Source organism: Tribolium castaneum, chromosome 10, assembly GCF_031307605.1.
Source record: "Tribolium castaneum strain GA2 chromosome 10, icTriCast1.1, whole genome shotgun sequence".
Taxonomy (NCBI): Eukaryota; Metazoa; Arthropoda; class Insecta; order Coleoptera; family Tenebrionidae; genus Tribolium; species Tribolium castaneum.
The window spans coordinates 2127441-2142358 of NC_087403.1; the positions used below are offsets into that span (position 1 = coordinate 2127441).

The window sequence follows — 14918 nt, forward strand, 5'->3', positions numbered from 1 at the left end:
AAAAATGTTTATTATAACATATTAGACCATCAATTTCTTTTAATTATGGAGCTGGGAGTCGAAAACTGGACCGATCGCCGATGCAAACTTCGGTAGCCGCGCAGCGTATGAGTTGGTATTTTTTCGAGATGATTTAGTTCGGTAACTATGGGGAGTCTCCCGATGCGTGTATCTCGACTTCCTAGTAGAGCATCATTATATAAATTGAAACCGATAATACCTGTCCTGCTTGTTGCTAAAGCAACCGTCAATCCTCACAAACATTTCGACTATTACAAAGGATCTAAAAATGATACATCAAACTTCGCCATGAAATGGCAATTAGGGGTGGTCTACAAAAAGGACGACACGGTAATGGACATAAGCGGATATTTCTCTTTCGTACTTTCCGGATTAAGGATGCATTATTAAATATTCACATTGGAAAATGTTGATTTCGGGGTCCACTTACCTTACGCGGGCGAAGGAGAGGATTGGGTGGATTAAATAAAAGAGTGTGTATTGTGTACCTGTTTATTCTCAGTGCCTCTACAGTCCTACTTCTAGTCCATATATCTTCACCGATAACTTTAAAACGTCGAATTGTTTATTGGACGAAAGATTTACGTGGCGAGTTGTTAATTAACAAAATATCTGTCAACGTTTTGAGATTATCGGTGATGTAAATACAACAAGGCATCATGAAGAGATATTTTATACTGGATGAATCATTTTTCAATTTAGTCGGTAAGTTTATCGATATACATTAATATTTTCGTAAGCACCGGATTATAAGGAGTTGAGGTGCTACATAACATGACATCTGGTTAAATGTGTGTATAAAAATTACACGTCGAATGATCGATGATTTCGCACGAAGAGAGGAAATAAGAGAAATTTTGATGGATGTATGTTATAAGTAAAATAAATACTGGCATGACAATAATGAGGTGCATCGTATTAATGTGAGGTAAATTAGACACCAAGGAATATGGAAACACAAACTTATGCGTAAGAAAAAGCACATGAAATATAATACTGTGAAGAAACTATTATAAAATAATAAAATTACGCGAATCAAGCGCCCGGATTACAAAACGCACTTGATTTGGTAATTTCTGGTTGGCCCCAACAATTTTCGACAACGAAAGTTTCATATGAACTACTGTAGAGCTCTGACAATTCTGATCAGACAACCATTTACTTTTACACTGCATTGTTTACACAATTTTTTAAGAGAAGTACAAAATATTTCATCCATTAAATGAACATACAATATATAGCACGTACGCTCTACACTTTATACAAGTCTTTGCTAAACGACACACACTAATATTTCATAGTATAATAAAATACATTTTAAGACGGACACACCCAAAAGCTCGGATAAAACAAATTTGGACTTGGAACTATGTAATTGCGTAGAGACAGCCTAGAATTAGCGGGAATGTACGTCGTAAGTACTCGAAGAGTGGAAGAATGAAATAATACCTTCCGTAAGCCGGTAAATTTCAGTGTCGTATTTGCGATTCCCAAACTTTTAAGTGTTTCAGTCGGCATTTTTGGGAATTAAGGACTACAAGAAGCGTTTCAATGACAATAATATCACTTTTATGTACACGTACGAAATAATCTAGTTACTCCTCGCGGTAGTCGAGGAAACTTTTCGATAAAAATTGCACAGTATTTTACGTAATTGCGAGGAGTAATTAGACAAGGAGTCTCTTTGAGTCTTTTAATACTTTTATCACACCAGCTTCGCGCTGAAAAATCGTACCATCACTTAAATTAACGCACTATTTTTATCTACAAAAATTGGCTTTTACGCAGTTTCTTATAAACAAACTATTTAGAGTGTCGCCGTTATTCACGCACTCGCGGACACGTCATCCAATAATTTACAGTATTTTACAGATAAGTGTCAACATGTGTGAACGTGGAGCTGGAGACGAGGCCCCGCTCCCGTTCCTGTCTTTTAGCTCACCGCCATCGGATGACTGCGATGCAGGCAATGACAACTAGAAAACTCGGCGGGCCCGCCGATAGCCAGACTCCTTTGCTGTACGTCAACTCTTCATTTTTCATGACTTCGTTCGGATGCTTCTCGTACTCGTCTACATCAAATAAATCAGAATCAGCGCCCGATCTGGCGACAAGCGCGCGAGAAACTTACTCATTTTCTTGGTGGGTTTCCGCGTCGGCGGCGCGTCCGTCCGAGGGGCCCATTGCGTGGTCGACGACGACGTCGCTTCGACCATGGGCCGGTGGATGTCCGGCCAGCCCAGCGTCGTCGTCGAGGTCGAGGTTAATTTCGTCGTGAAGTTGGCCTGGCTCTGGTCGGGGGCGCAGCACACTTTGAAGACGATTTTCATGTTGTTGGAGGAGCACCGGCCCCCGATCCGGCGGTGGAGGTCGTCCTTTGACGACGTCGCTGAAATTGCGTATTACCACCATAAACCCGAACCTAACTCGATTTCACTTACATATAAAGTAGTAATCTTTGCCGGGGAGGAACTCCAAGCCGCCGGGCTGGGGCGTAAAAGGGCGAAATGTAATTGTGAAATACATAAGTTTGTACGGTTTGTCGCATATGGCTATTATTCGGGGGTTGGGGTTGGTTATTCGGCAGGTTTCGTACTCCTCCTTCGATACGTTGTAAATGATGTATTTTTCTAAGTCATCTCCGTACGTTCCTGGCGTGTACACCGGACAGATGATGTTGACTTGGTCGTATTCAAATTGGGCGTTGCCCTTATTTACGTCGATGATGTGGTCAGTGTTGTCGATGTGAAATCTGAAACAACAAAGTGACCACGTCAGAATGCTGCAAGGATCGCGACAATAATTAAAGGGTATCGGCGGGGAAACAGCAAGTCATAAGTGGTGATGAAATTGAACACAATAATAAGAATACGAACGCATTTCTGCGAGAAGAAACGAGCGGAAAAGACACAATGGAAATTAATAATTTTTTGTAAATAATATGAATGAAATAAACATGTAGTCGCATTGTTGTGTATAAAAAACAATGATTTGCAGAAAATGTACCAAGTGGTCGTAGAAAGAAACCCAGCGTTGTAATAATTAAACTACTTTTAAGAGGTACGAAAAATACACCTGTAGTGTCGGCTTTCACATCATAAGATCAGGACGGTTCACCGGTAGGTTGGTAGGTGTCGACGACTAACGGGGAGAAAGGCGTAATGGGGGTTTCTGCCGAAGGGGGTCTAATAACTACTCCGTCCCGTGGTGAGATATATTGGTAGCCGCCCTTTGCTCTAGCCGCTCTAAATTAATATTGCCGGGCTTACATACGCCAATTGTTCTCCATATTCAAAAATACCAGCCATTCTTTACTCCATCTCCGGATATTCCGAGCTCTGTTTGTTTAATTGGCGCACTCGAACCGAAGTGGCGGTTTCCCACGTGTTAGGGAAACCGCAACTGATGGTGTCTTTGTATTAGAGATAAATTCTTCCTCTGGTTGAGTTTAGTTCATCACTGCGGAAGCACGGAATGCCAATGGAAGCCTTTTTGAGACAATCGTCGCTAATTGGCGATTTTTGGAGGCTTGACAAAGTTGTGCTTGAGTCGTAATTTATCCACGTATTGATGGGATCGGCCAATGGCAGCGATATTAAAACTAATCTAGAGTTGATTGATGTGGATTACATATTATTTAGCACAGCGGGTGTATGGCTGCGAGCTGCAGACTACAAAGCCAGGGCCAGGCGGCCGACAGAATCGACAGACCTCCGACCGTTCGCCACAGTCAACGTCACACCCGATCTAGGACCAGCTTCTTGGGACCGGCCCTAATCTGACCTCATATCGCCCATCAATCCGTCATACCACGACATCATCCCTCGCATTAAATAAAAACGCAACGAGCCGTCCACCAAGACCATAAATACAATTTATTACTCAACTCTACGCTTCTGCACTTGTAATTAAATCATCCCACTTCGAGCTGGTTCAATTTCCAAAACACAATTTGCCGCTACACTCTCAAACACACCATACGTTAATTACACTTTTTAAAGCTCGACATGAAACGAGCGGAATTTTTCTTCCTTTCCAATAACTCTTGATACTGATACAAAGATGCTATAGGTGTTCATAAACAATAAAGACTTCCTAATAAAATTGCTTTTTCTTATTTCGAGACAGGAATGTGCCTTATGAAGAGAAACGAAAGAATGTTAGACTCGCCGATGAGAACTATATTGGCTTAATAAGAACCTTGGCATATTTACAATCCACTCGGCTTGATTTTACCAACCAAAGTGATCAATCCTAGGGCACAATAAATATAATTTACCGGATTGGAAAAGTAAAGTAGTCCGGTAAAAAACTAAGCAGAATCAACCATTTTATTCGCATCTAAGGCGAAATCACGTTCTGTGAGAAAGACCAGCCCTAAAACCAGTTCTAGATTCACTGGTGTCTCATTTGTCCCAGAAATGGGTAATTCGCCAATAAAAATCACCTCCTACTTGTTTATCTAGTACACAAAAAATTGCAAGACGATTGAAGCGTTTATCATTGGATATGGGAGGGATACGCACTCCCAACTGTAAAACGGACCAATCATACGGCGATTAGAACTGAGCAAAAACTGTTGTTTGATTATTTTGTAAATGTCGGCCAAACCAACTGGAATTTCGCTGTTTTCTAAGAAAAAATTCATTTTTCTGGTGTTACACATGGATTAAAAAATCATGAATCGATTGTTTTTTTCAACAAAACTCAAAAATGTATCAAATTAGGTACATTTTTCTAGTAATTAGCTCGGGCATTTGAAACTTGTTACTTATGTTTTATAAAGTGGGAAGGGGGATAAAAAATTGCACACGGCTTGTGTTCTAGATTTGAGTCGTGGTCCCAGGAAATAGGCAACGCAAATGAAAGTTTAATTATTTTTTGCATCGTGTAATGAGATAACAAAGTGGAATAGTTTGTTGGCGGTAGCAAAAATTGGTTTAATTAAGTGGCGGCTAGAGAACGGCGGAGCGAGCGCGATTAGGAGTAAAAGGAGGAGCGGATTAGATGAAGGAATTTTTCGTTTGTGCATTTTTAGCGGCGGAGAAGGCAGTGAGGGTGCTAGCGGCGTGACCGGGCCGCGATGATACGCTCGGAGTTACCGCCAAGATTTAATACCAAAGATGTATGACTACAAATCGGTTCACTAGTTTTTGAATTAGAAATCTTGGGAAATCCGTAACGTATTAAGAGTCTCTTATTCAGCGTATCAGGGGGGTTGCTTGGCAACGCTATATCGAAACGAGCCTAGTGAGCAACCAAGCATCCAGTTAAAACATGAGATTTGTCAATAATTCTACTTTGATTGAGCCGACATCATCAATGGGTGTTGGGCCGGTGGCGGAGCCACGAAAAGGTCCACCAAATCCGCAAGCACTTCATAGCGTTATAACTCACTTCTTGGCTCCGCTCCTCCAATGTCCTCAGCTAGGCTATCGTGTAATCCGAGCCGATTACTGAAATTAATGGAGATGTAGAAACGCCCCGGAGCTGTCCGAATTCTCGAAGGGCTTTCAACAATTAGGTGCGTCCTTAAACTTGCTTAAATCAATCAAATGTAGCGCAATTAGAAAATTGCCCGATAATTAGAAGAGTTCGGTGTTGAGGAACCACCTAACGAAAATAAATTCCCTATCAATCTCTTTTTGTTGGTAAATGAGTAAATGTGTGGCATAAGCCATTTATCTTGTTAAGCAATAAAGGAGAGTGCTTTAATAGCGGCCAGCTATGCGTAGGAAATCGCTGAAGAAGACACCGTTTTCATATAGTTGGATCTAATATTGCAAATACCGCATATCTCGACTATGCAAATTGCGTCGGAGTGAAATGCATATTCATGAATAGTATTGGAACGTTTCTGACCAACAAAGTCATTTCCCGGACCTGATAAAACCAAATTAAACTTCTTGTAACGTCCGGAAACTCGAACAATGTTTTTATGAAATTGATGTAGGTCAATTGGCGTTTGACAGCGATTGTAGGTGGTTTAATTGATTTATGTACCGGTGACAATTGAAGGTCGTTCACTGTGTGTTGTAATAAGTCGGAGTTAATCAGGAAGGGGTGGCCGTAGCAGGATTCTGAAGTTTTAATTAGTACATGCAGCAACCTGCGAGTTTTATTGATGGCTGAGGTTTGGATTTGACATATATCTGATTGTTTCATATCTGTGCGACTGGTGGCATTATTGCTTCAGACCGGGCTAAACCAGATTAATCACATTTGTAAAAACATAGCGGAATCATCAATATTTAATCGTGGCAGCACAGTGACACTACTCCATCCCGAACGGCAATAATTATTAGGCCGCGGCCTCGACGCCCGTTATTGTTTTCTGATGTGCTTCAATTAATGGATTATCGGGCGAGAGCCGTGCCGGCTCGCTCGAATAGACCAAGCGTCAACAAGGATGACAACGAGGCGGAAGCATCAAGATCTTTTGTCGGAAGTTTGAGTGAATCACACCATGATGGGTTACTGCGGTCATCGGTGTCCGTGCGAACAACACTTCACCCGAACGAGAAGTAACTCAAAGAGGTGGCGGTAGAAGAGCCGGAATCCTTGACCTCTCCGCGGAGGAGGGACCGGCATCGGCACCAGCGCACCAGCACCGGCCGTCGCCCCCGCGAGTCTTCGCCCCGACAACACGAAACGTGTGCTTACTGCCAGGGTGCCGCTGCCTCGGCGCTTTCAATGCTTTGATCGCCGGCTCGATGTCATTCAAAAGTGATCGTTAATTACCGGTAACAGGGCCCCAGTCCCGTTCTTCATTAACACAACAATTAACAACGCGTTAGTTGGACCATAATTGATGGACTGGCCCCATCATGTTTTCGCAATCTCCAAACGAATTATTCTTCCTAATAACACCACCTGCTAACTCCGCACTCTGCACCTTCATACCTTTCTATCTACAATAAATCATGGTGCCACACAATTGGAAAATCGTGGTGTTTGTGAGGGTAAAACCTAATACTTGCATCAAGAGTAGCATAAAAATTAGCGAGGATGCTGGCCATTATGAACTCTTGATAAACTGTGGTTATCGGGTTACTCGAGAGACTAGGCTTCCCTTTGCTTCGTAGTACAATAGAACAGCAGAAGGATATCGCAGTTGAGATCGTCTTCAATGGCGCGGCGTAGAAGGTGGCATTAATTTAGCAGTTTCAGTGCGTGTGAGGGTTTTTCCGCGTTATTGGTGCGCGCAGGAAGAAAGGAAAGCAAACATGATTAATTAACGAGTCCATGACGTTCTAATAAGTGAAGCTGGGGATGTGGAGGGTCGGTGGATGAATAAAACGCACGGTGCTCGACACTCTTGACAGTATCACCTTTCATGCGAAAGGTGTGATCGGCATCGGTGCTACGGTGCTACACTACGACACTTCGTCATTCACACTTGGCACTCGGTGTTTGCTTTCCTCTCTCCATCAAACTCGCTAAACCGAGACAAAGCATACAGATCGGTGCATTGCATCGGGACTCAGGGGTTCCGGTTACAACCACCACAATGGCCGTAGCGGCCGGAGTGAGAAAGAACAAATGAATATGTACACGCACGCATTCAAACGGCTTTGCCTGGTGCCTGACTGACGTGTGAATACCGAACACCGGAGATGTGTAGCCGGCGGGCGGTAGGCAACGCAATGCACTAACTTCACTTCGGTGAATGCCAAGGCAAATAACACATCCAAAAGACATTGCAACCAACAAGCAAGTTGTCTCCATATTTGTCATTCAACAGCCGAAAATCTCCGGGATTTCACCGGAGTATCTCTCTTACCAGTCGCGACTGGTTCTGCGATCTAAAAATTTATCCAGCATGCGGCACATGGCTGCTTGTTCGCGGGAATATCGAAGCCGATATCTCTCGTTTCCCGTGGACGATATCTTATAAAGCCATTTGTTGCGGAAAATAAAATCCACACACTATAAAAGACAATTGACACATATATAAATGTCACTGGCCCTATTCAATTCGATATCAGATGGCGATATCTAAACGCACATACACATTATGAAGGTACGGACAGAGGAATCTTGATCCGTAATATCGGCATCCGCGTTGCCGTCTTTTTAGCATCTCAGTATCTTACCGTTAAATTCAACAAGTGGAAAACAAGTTTGGTTTCAGAGCATCAGAGCATTTTACCACGTGTGCCACCATAAATTTAAAACACCCACAAATACCTGCTAGCCACATCTTTATAAACTTTTACAATGAAATATAATTCCTTATTGATCTCGGAAAAATTTGCCGCAACAAACTGGCTTCTTCCCATATGTGTCCGCTTGGAAACGCAGCTATTTATTAAAATGTCCGTCTTCTGGGCAACTAACGCGATTTATAGTTGGCAGCGTATGTGGAAGAGTTGGAATTGTCTTTAGTATCTGGGATCAGCGTATCAGGCTACTGGCTTGCCGATAGAGTTGTTGCATATGCATTACAACCGTTACGTCGTGGTTACTGTTGTTAACTTTGTTTACGCCACTCTCACCTTATCTTAACGCATTCTAATGAGCCACAAAACATTGCAAATAATTAAAACTGCAACTCTGCCATAATTCCGAACGAGCCGTAATGGGAGAAACGCTCGGACATCTGAATCTTCCCGTCCCCTCAAATAATGGGAAACGGAACACGCTTCCATTACCACCGGTTAATCATGACATGACTGTGCGGTCTTATTGAGATTTTTGATGTGTAATATCATCCAATTATTTAATGGTTTGCACCGCACTAGACAATATCGTCGCGAGTGATCTGATATTTTGAAAAAAATCCTCAAAACTGCCACATGACGGCCAACGTTCCGTAATTATGCTCATAAGTTTATTATTTCAGTGTGTAAGGAGTAGTTGAAACGTTCTATAAATACATGCTGCTGCTAACAAGTCATTAAACGGAACCTTTAAATAGTAGAGCCGTCACAATTTGAAATATTTGACGTCTTAGTTACCTTCTATCTCTAAAACCAAGTGTTCGCAATTATTTTACGCCTTCGAAACCTATGTTGTTTCACTTTATGTCTTTATTATCTCCTCCATGTTCGTGGGTTAAACGTGTGATAAACTATTATTACATTAATGACTTTAAATCGCGGTTCAATGTAACTGCGTTATCTCAAATTAAAGGTATGACGACTAATGGGGTTGGCGAAAGCGCGAACCTACTCGCGAATTGACACTTAAGCAATATATAAATTCTCTTAAGACACAGATAAGTCTTTCCATGCTCTAATGTTTTTGGTGAAATGCATTAGAGCCGAAATTGCTCATAACACCCAATTTTGGGAAAGCCAGCACGTCAAGATAAGAACTATCGGCTTGATTTGACGTTTGAATCGGATTTTAATTTAGGCCAACGACAGGGGATAAAGACAAAGAAACGTCAGTTTTTTAAGGGTATTAGATTTATTTACTTGATTGTGTGTCAAAATCAAAAGATACACATGTTATCGTAAAGTAAAGTAAAAAATCGCCATTCTTGAAGATTTCATGTGTAATTGTTAATTAAGCAAACGTTTTCTGGTCGTGGTGGTACGGTTTGCGGAGCGGGATGTCTGGATTGTCGGTGGTGAGTCCTGACCTGAATAATGTAAGGGGAACGGGGCCGGTACTGGATTGGGACCGGATTCTCGTCGATCCCAGTCAGAGAAGAATTCCCGCAGTCTCGAAGCGAAGTAGACACAGAGAATACACGAATACGAGGAACGTGCAGTGTGCAGTATTGTGCACGTTGATAGCCATACGTATGTCCGGTCGATGCCCTTCAGATAATAAGTTGCAGTTTTACACGGCCACTCCACTGCCTACGCCGAGAAAACTCCACCGAATATGTTTTTGATTATATTCTTAAAACGGGTTGAACTTATCTACTGATATAAAGTGTTCGTCGAGGCCGGCGGCGGTCGAAATGTCTCTGACCGTGCTCTGGTGCTCTTGTTCTCACCTAACTGCTTCCTTTTCTTCCTCGCATCCTCGCAACGGGACCGCCAAACCCCGAGGTCACTCCGAACAAAATTCCAGCTTTTCAGCCACTCATACGTTTCAACACGTCGGAATTATTAATTTCTCTAATTAACCTTCTATCGGGTTTGCTCTTCTCGACGGATAATTATAGATTAAATTCTAACATTTGCTCTCTGACCCTTCTTCAATAAATTGTTTCGGCATTTTTACCCAGCAAGACCGTTAGACCAACTGCGAATTAAACCCACTTAGAAGGCTTTGCCATTTCATTTTTCATTAATTACCCAAGCCTAGCGTATGCACATACTTGCATATAATTTATCATAAAGAGTCTCCTCGACTTTCCACAAGTGAACTTGTGCACCCACTGCGATAAAACCGAAATCAATTCATTACGAAACTGCCACGACCACGACAACATCCTTATTTAGCAGGGATTCCAAATTGGGCCTAGATAATATCATGACTCACAAATTCACCAGTACCCCTTAATTGTTGCTTATGGTGAAATGGATTTTGACTCTAATCCACTCGGAGATGGAAGCCGACATCATCGCCAAACAGATCTCGTTAACCTTTCCGTGTTGTTTGTTTCCACGCTCGATCTCTAATTTCACTAAAGACCGGCGCTATTTAAACTTACTAAACCCTTTTTATTGGAAGAGGGACATCGAGACTTGAACTTGTTAGTATTCGCACGGCAACATTTAACGTTAGCTGGACTCAAAGAGAAATTTACATCTGTTTGTGCGAAATTCGCAAAATGACATCAAGCACTCCAGAATTTCCAAACCGGGGAAAAATCAGGTTAAAGACTCCGCCACTCGTGATTTTTGACCTGGGAAACAATAGTTTCCGCCTCGTCTTGGCGATAAGAGATTCACGATTCGACAGACGAATACTCAATTTAATTGTTTAATCAAAAGGCAACCGACATTAATAAATTAAATTGATGTGTAAGATACTTAATGAACTTCAAAATGTATGACATGCTTGACAATGCAGTAATCATAGCGTTTATTCAACTCATTAGCACATTAAATATGATAGTAATTTGAGTGCTAAATAATCTCAATTGTCGGTACTTTATGAAGTGCGAACTTGTTTGTCATGAAGTTGCGAGTTGACGGCACAGGAAAAATTCTAGTCGCACTATGATTCGGCAACTGAATAATTGCAAATTGTTCCGAACAGTAAACAAACGGTTTAACGCCATAACGAAACCAATAAAGTAAATCAATACTAGTTTCCTGACTTTGAGTGTAATATTGCGTGTTTAGCAGTGCGGCCATTCCAAAATTCATTTCCGACCTGCACTTTTAATTTAGCACAGTGTAGTGATTTATTTAAACGAAATGTTTTCACGGGAACATCAAAATTTATTAATTCCTCGACCTACCCCTATATCAATGGCCAAATTTGCATCAAGTCGCTATAATCTAGTCGGTCACATTTCTTGAATTATGTACAGAAGAAATTGAATTTCGGGCGATTCCTCCAACATGACACACTAAATTACTAAGTGTTGCATCGGATAAAACCACTTCCAAAAACACTCGTCAAAGATTAAACCGGCAGGACTTAGCGCTTCACGAAAATAACATCGGTCTTAGATTCAGCAGTGCCAAGAATTTCGAGGGACAACAGGTGAATGTCATAAAGTTGAAACAATGTGTTTGGTGATTCTGATGGCTTTAGAGGCAGCCTGCTAATGGGTCGAGCCGACCTTATGGTTCTTCGAAACCGATCTGGAACGGCACAGACACATCGATAAAGGTGCTAAAAACTTCGCACCCATCCTTGTATGATTTCTGATTGGAGTTCTTATTTATGTAAATGCGGCTCCGCCCAAACGTCGCCAAAATTGAGGCGCTTTCGCGCCGAACCGCAGCGAGAAAAGTTTTAATAGTTGTCATATGTGTGTACGGGTTTAAAATTTCAAACACTGCGTTATCAGCGCGAGTTTATAAAAACGCTCTTGCGTCTGTTGTGACGGCCAAAATTTGAGTCGGTCGTGGGCTATACCTGTCAAGGCTTTACCTGCATTGTTCGTACTTTTGTCGGATTTGTAAAGGCTCTTTGAAATTCCAGTGTCCGGTGAAATTTACGACAGGTCAGAAATATGGATGGCTATAGACTGGGCAGTTTTATTTATGGTCTTTTTCAAAAGTGATGTTCACAGTTTATGTATTCAGCGAAAAGGCTGATAGTCGCCGTGATAGTCATAATGAACACATTATAGACGATGGTTTCTAAATAATTCAAGGAGTTATCTTTGAAATCTAAATTGTGAGAGATTTTTTGGCTTGTTAAATATTTGTGTAAAAATTTGACGTCCTGTGGTGATTTTATAATTAGTCGGGATATTTACACAAGTGTCGGTGTATAAATATTGATATTTTGACAGGCGGTGCATTTGCAGTTTTGTTTTGGCCGAAATATATATGAGGACTAAATGGTTTGGGATAACTGAGGCGTTTTCAATCCGTCTCGACAGGGTGTAACGAACCGTATAAAAATCGACGGCCAATACCCAATATTTTCATCGCAAATTCTTAGATGGTTTCAGTGATAGATGTTGAACATTTCCTTGACGTAAATAACTGCCAAACAACACGTTTCCGTCGGCTTTCATATCATCACCAAAAATTCAATCTGGTTTACAATTTCACGCGAAAAACCCCCAAATCTTGTGTTTTAGACCCGCATCGCTCGAAATATGTGCAAGAGTCTAAAGTGCACATCAATATCCTTTAATGGATTTTAGTGTCAGATTAATTGTTTTTAAAGCACGCTATAAGTATATTTAATTGGAAATAATAGTCAAAGTTTCGTGAAGTTTTGTGTATTTATTCTCTATTTAATTAATGGAGTACGGCGACTTCAAAGGACCGGAGAATCAATGGATTTATTTTAAAATTGGTTAAGTAAACTAATTATAGCACTTCTGCCGTTCGTCTGAATTGCATCACTGTATGTAAATTTCCCCGCTTCTTTCGAAATTACACAATGACCCCGGTTGTTAAATTTGTAAATAAAGGCGCGTTTAAAATCGCGATTCTTGACCAAGCAAACGCGCCATGGCTAAACGACATCGTAAAACCCACGACATAATATCGCGACATTAAACAAAGTGATACAACTTTCAATCATCGGCAATTAATTAACGTTGAAAATTTAATATCAGCGTGTAATTGTGCGACTTTTAATTGAAAATGTTTCTGTATCAGCAGTTACATTACGAGAACACGAATAGTTAAGATAGCGCAACCAGCGACTATGACATACCTATCACGAAACAATTTTCTACTCTAGTTACATGTAAAATTCCCGCGAACGAAATCGAACTGAATTTTTCTGCATGCATAGATTCTGATAGAAGTGCTTCACGAAAATCGACCACCTCGCAAAGGGGCCAAAAAATACCAACGTTACATGCCAGATGGCGGCATTAAAACGCCAGAAGCGACAAGAGAACGGAATCACGTGGCTTACAACAATAAACATGTGCCACCATTCGGCGTAAAGGCGGTAATACTTTGATTACAACCCAAAATTGAACGCCTTCGTCTTAACACAATCAACCTCTATTGCCACCCTCACGATACCTACCAACAAACCCAAAAACTAAACCGGGCAATTAAACCTTGATTAGTGCCCGAAATGTGCAAACAGTCGGCAAACACAAATTTTCATTATGACACTGCCTGGTTGAGGAAACCAAGAGCAACAAACACCTCTGTAATCGTTTAAACACGTTCTAAATTTATTTTACGTTTCCTTGTCTATTATTGTTTGACGATGGAATATATTAAAACAAGTTCCAGTAAACCGAAATATAATACGCATTCGACCAGACGAAAAAATCGGACCGTTAGGAAAATTTATTTCTGTTTTATTAGAGATCTTATCAATTTGGGTAGACGACTTCCACAGTTCTACTAGAAATGTTCATTCACCTCGGCCAAGACAGTATGGTTTCTGCCTGATTGGGGTATTAGCAGATCAGATAAATCACAGGCTAACTCTTATTTGGCCGTCGAAATTATAGAGTTTAAAAGTCAGCACATGATGTACTTTTGTAGAAATCATAAATTTATTGCCACAGATTTACCTATGTATGCATTAACCATTCCGTACTCGCTGTTTATGATAATGGCCTTATGCGCAATAAGTGGCGATTTACCTTTTATGAGGTGTTTATTAACTTCTTGCCTCATATTTCGAGGAAGAATTCCGTCTTACTCAGATCTTACGTGAGCTTGCGATCATCCACTTACAAGTGTATTAGTGTCTGCGAAATATATTACGCAGGTAAATGCTTTGGTCTGTCGCGTTTGAGCGAATTATTGATTGTATCACGAATATTAAATGTGCGTATTTAAATATTAATTAAAACAATTAAAGGTTTAAGTTCAGAGATAAAACAAAAAACAAATGTGATCCGTTTGTAACAAAGCGTTATCCCCTGATTTATGACATATCCATTGAATGTTCCAAATCTATTTATCTGATGTACAAATAATTTTGGAATTTATAAAAGTCTGATTTATATTATGGTAGTAGCCGAATCAAAATGTATTGTGCTTTCGAAGTTAAGCAAGACATTACAATTGCTAAAAAGAGTCGAGTTTGATGAGAAACGAACCGATTTCCTCGAGGAGGAAAAAACTTCTGAATCGTATTGATTGCAAAGTAAATAAAAGTGAATAAAGTGGCATGAGGAGGGTGGTCGTAAATGTAAAGGTGATGTAGTTAGATCGCTTATCCTGAGAGAAAAACAAACAATAATAGTGGCCGTTTTTCCGGGTTGGAAAGTCGAATCTAAACATCTAGAGGCTGGCTTAGAGACTATTCAAACTTTGCGGATAAGGATTAGGTCGGTTTTGGGTCAGAAGCAATAAAAACAAATTGATTGAAAAATT

General features: G+C 40.8%; 1 protein-coding gene across 1 annotated transcript in view; it reads right to left on the reverse strand.

The window, feature by feature from the left end:
* Window positions 1–499: 499 nt before the first annotated feature.
* The window catches only part of LOC655978 (ephrin-A4), a 44598-nt gene continuing 30179 nt past the window's right edge, over window positions 500–14918 (reverse strand). Inside the window, exons 2-4 of the mRNA XM_008201813.3 lie at window positions 2463–2773; window positions 2153–2410; window positions 500–2093 (exon numbers count right to left, since the gene is read on the reverse strand). Coding sequence (XP_008200035.1) covers window positions 1960–2093; window positions 2153–2410; window positions 2463–2773 — 703 coding nt within the window. The 3' untranslated portion in view covers window positions 500–1959. The remainder of the gene's footprint in view (window positions 2094–2152; window positions 2411–2462; window positions 2774–14918) is intronic.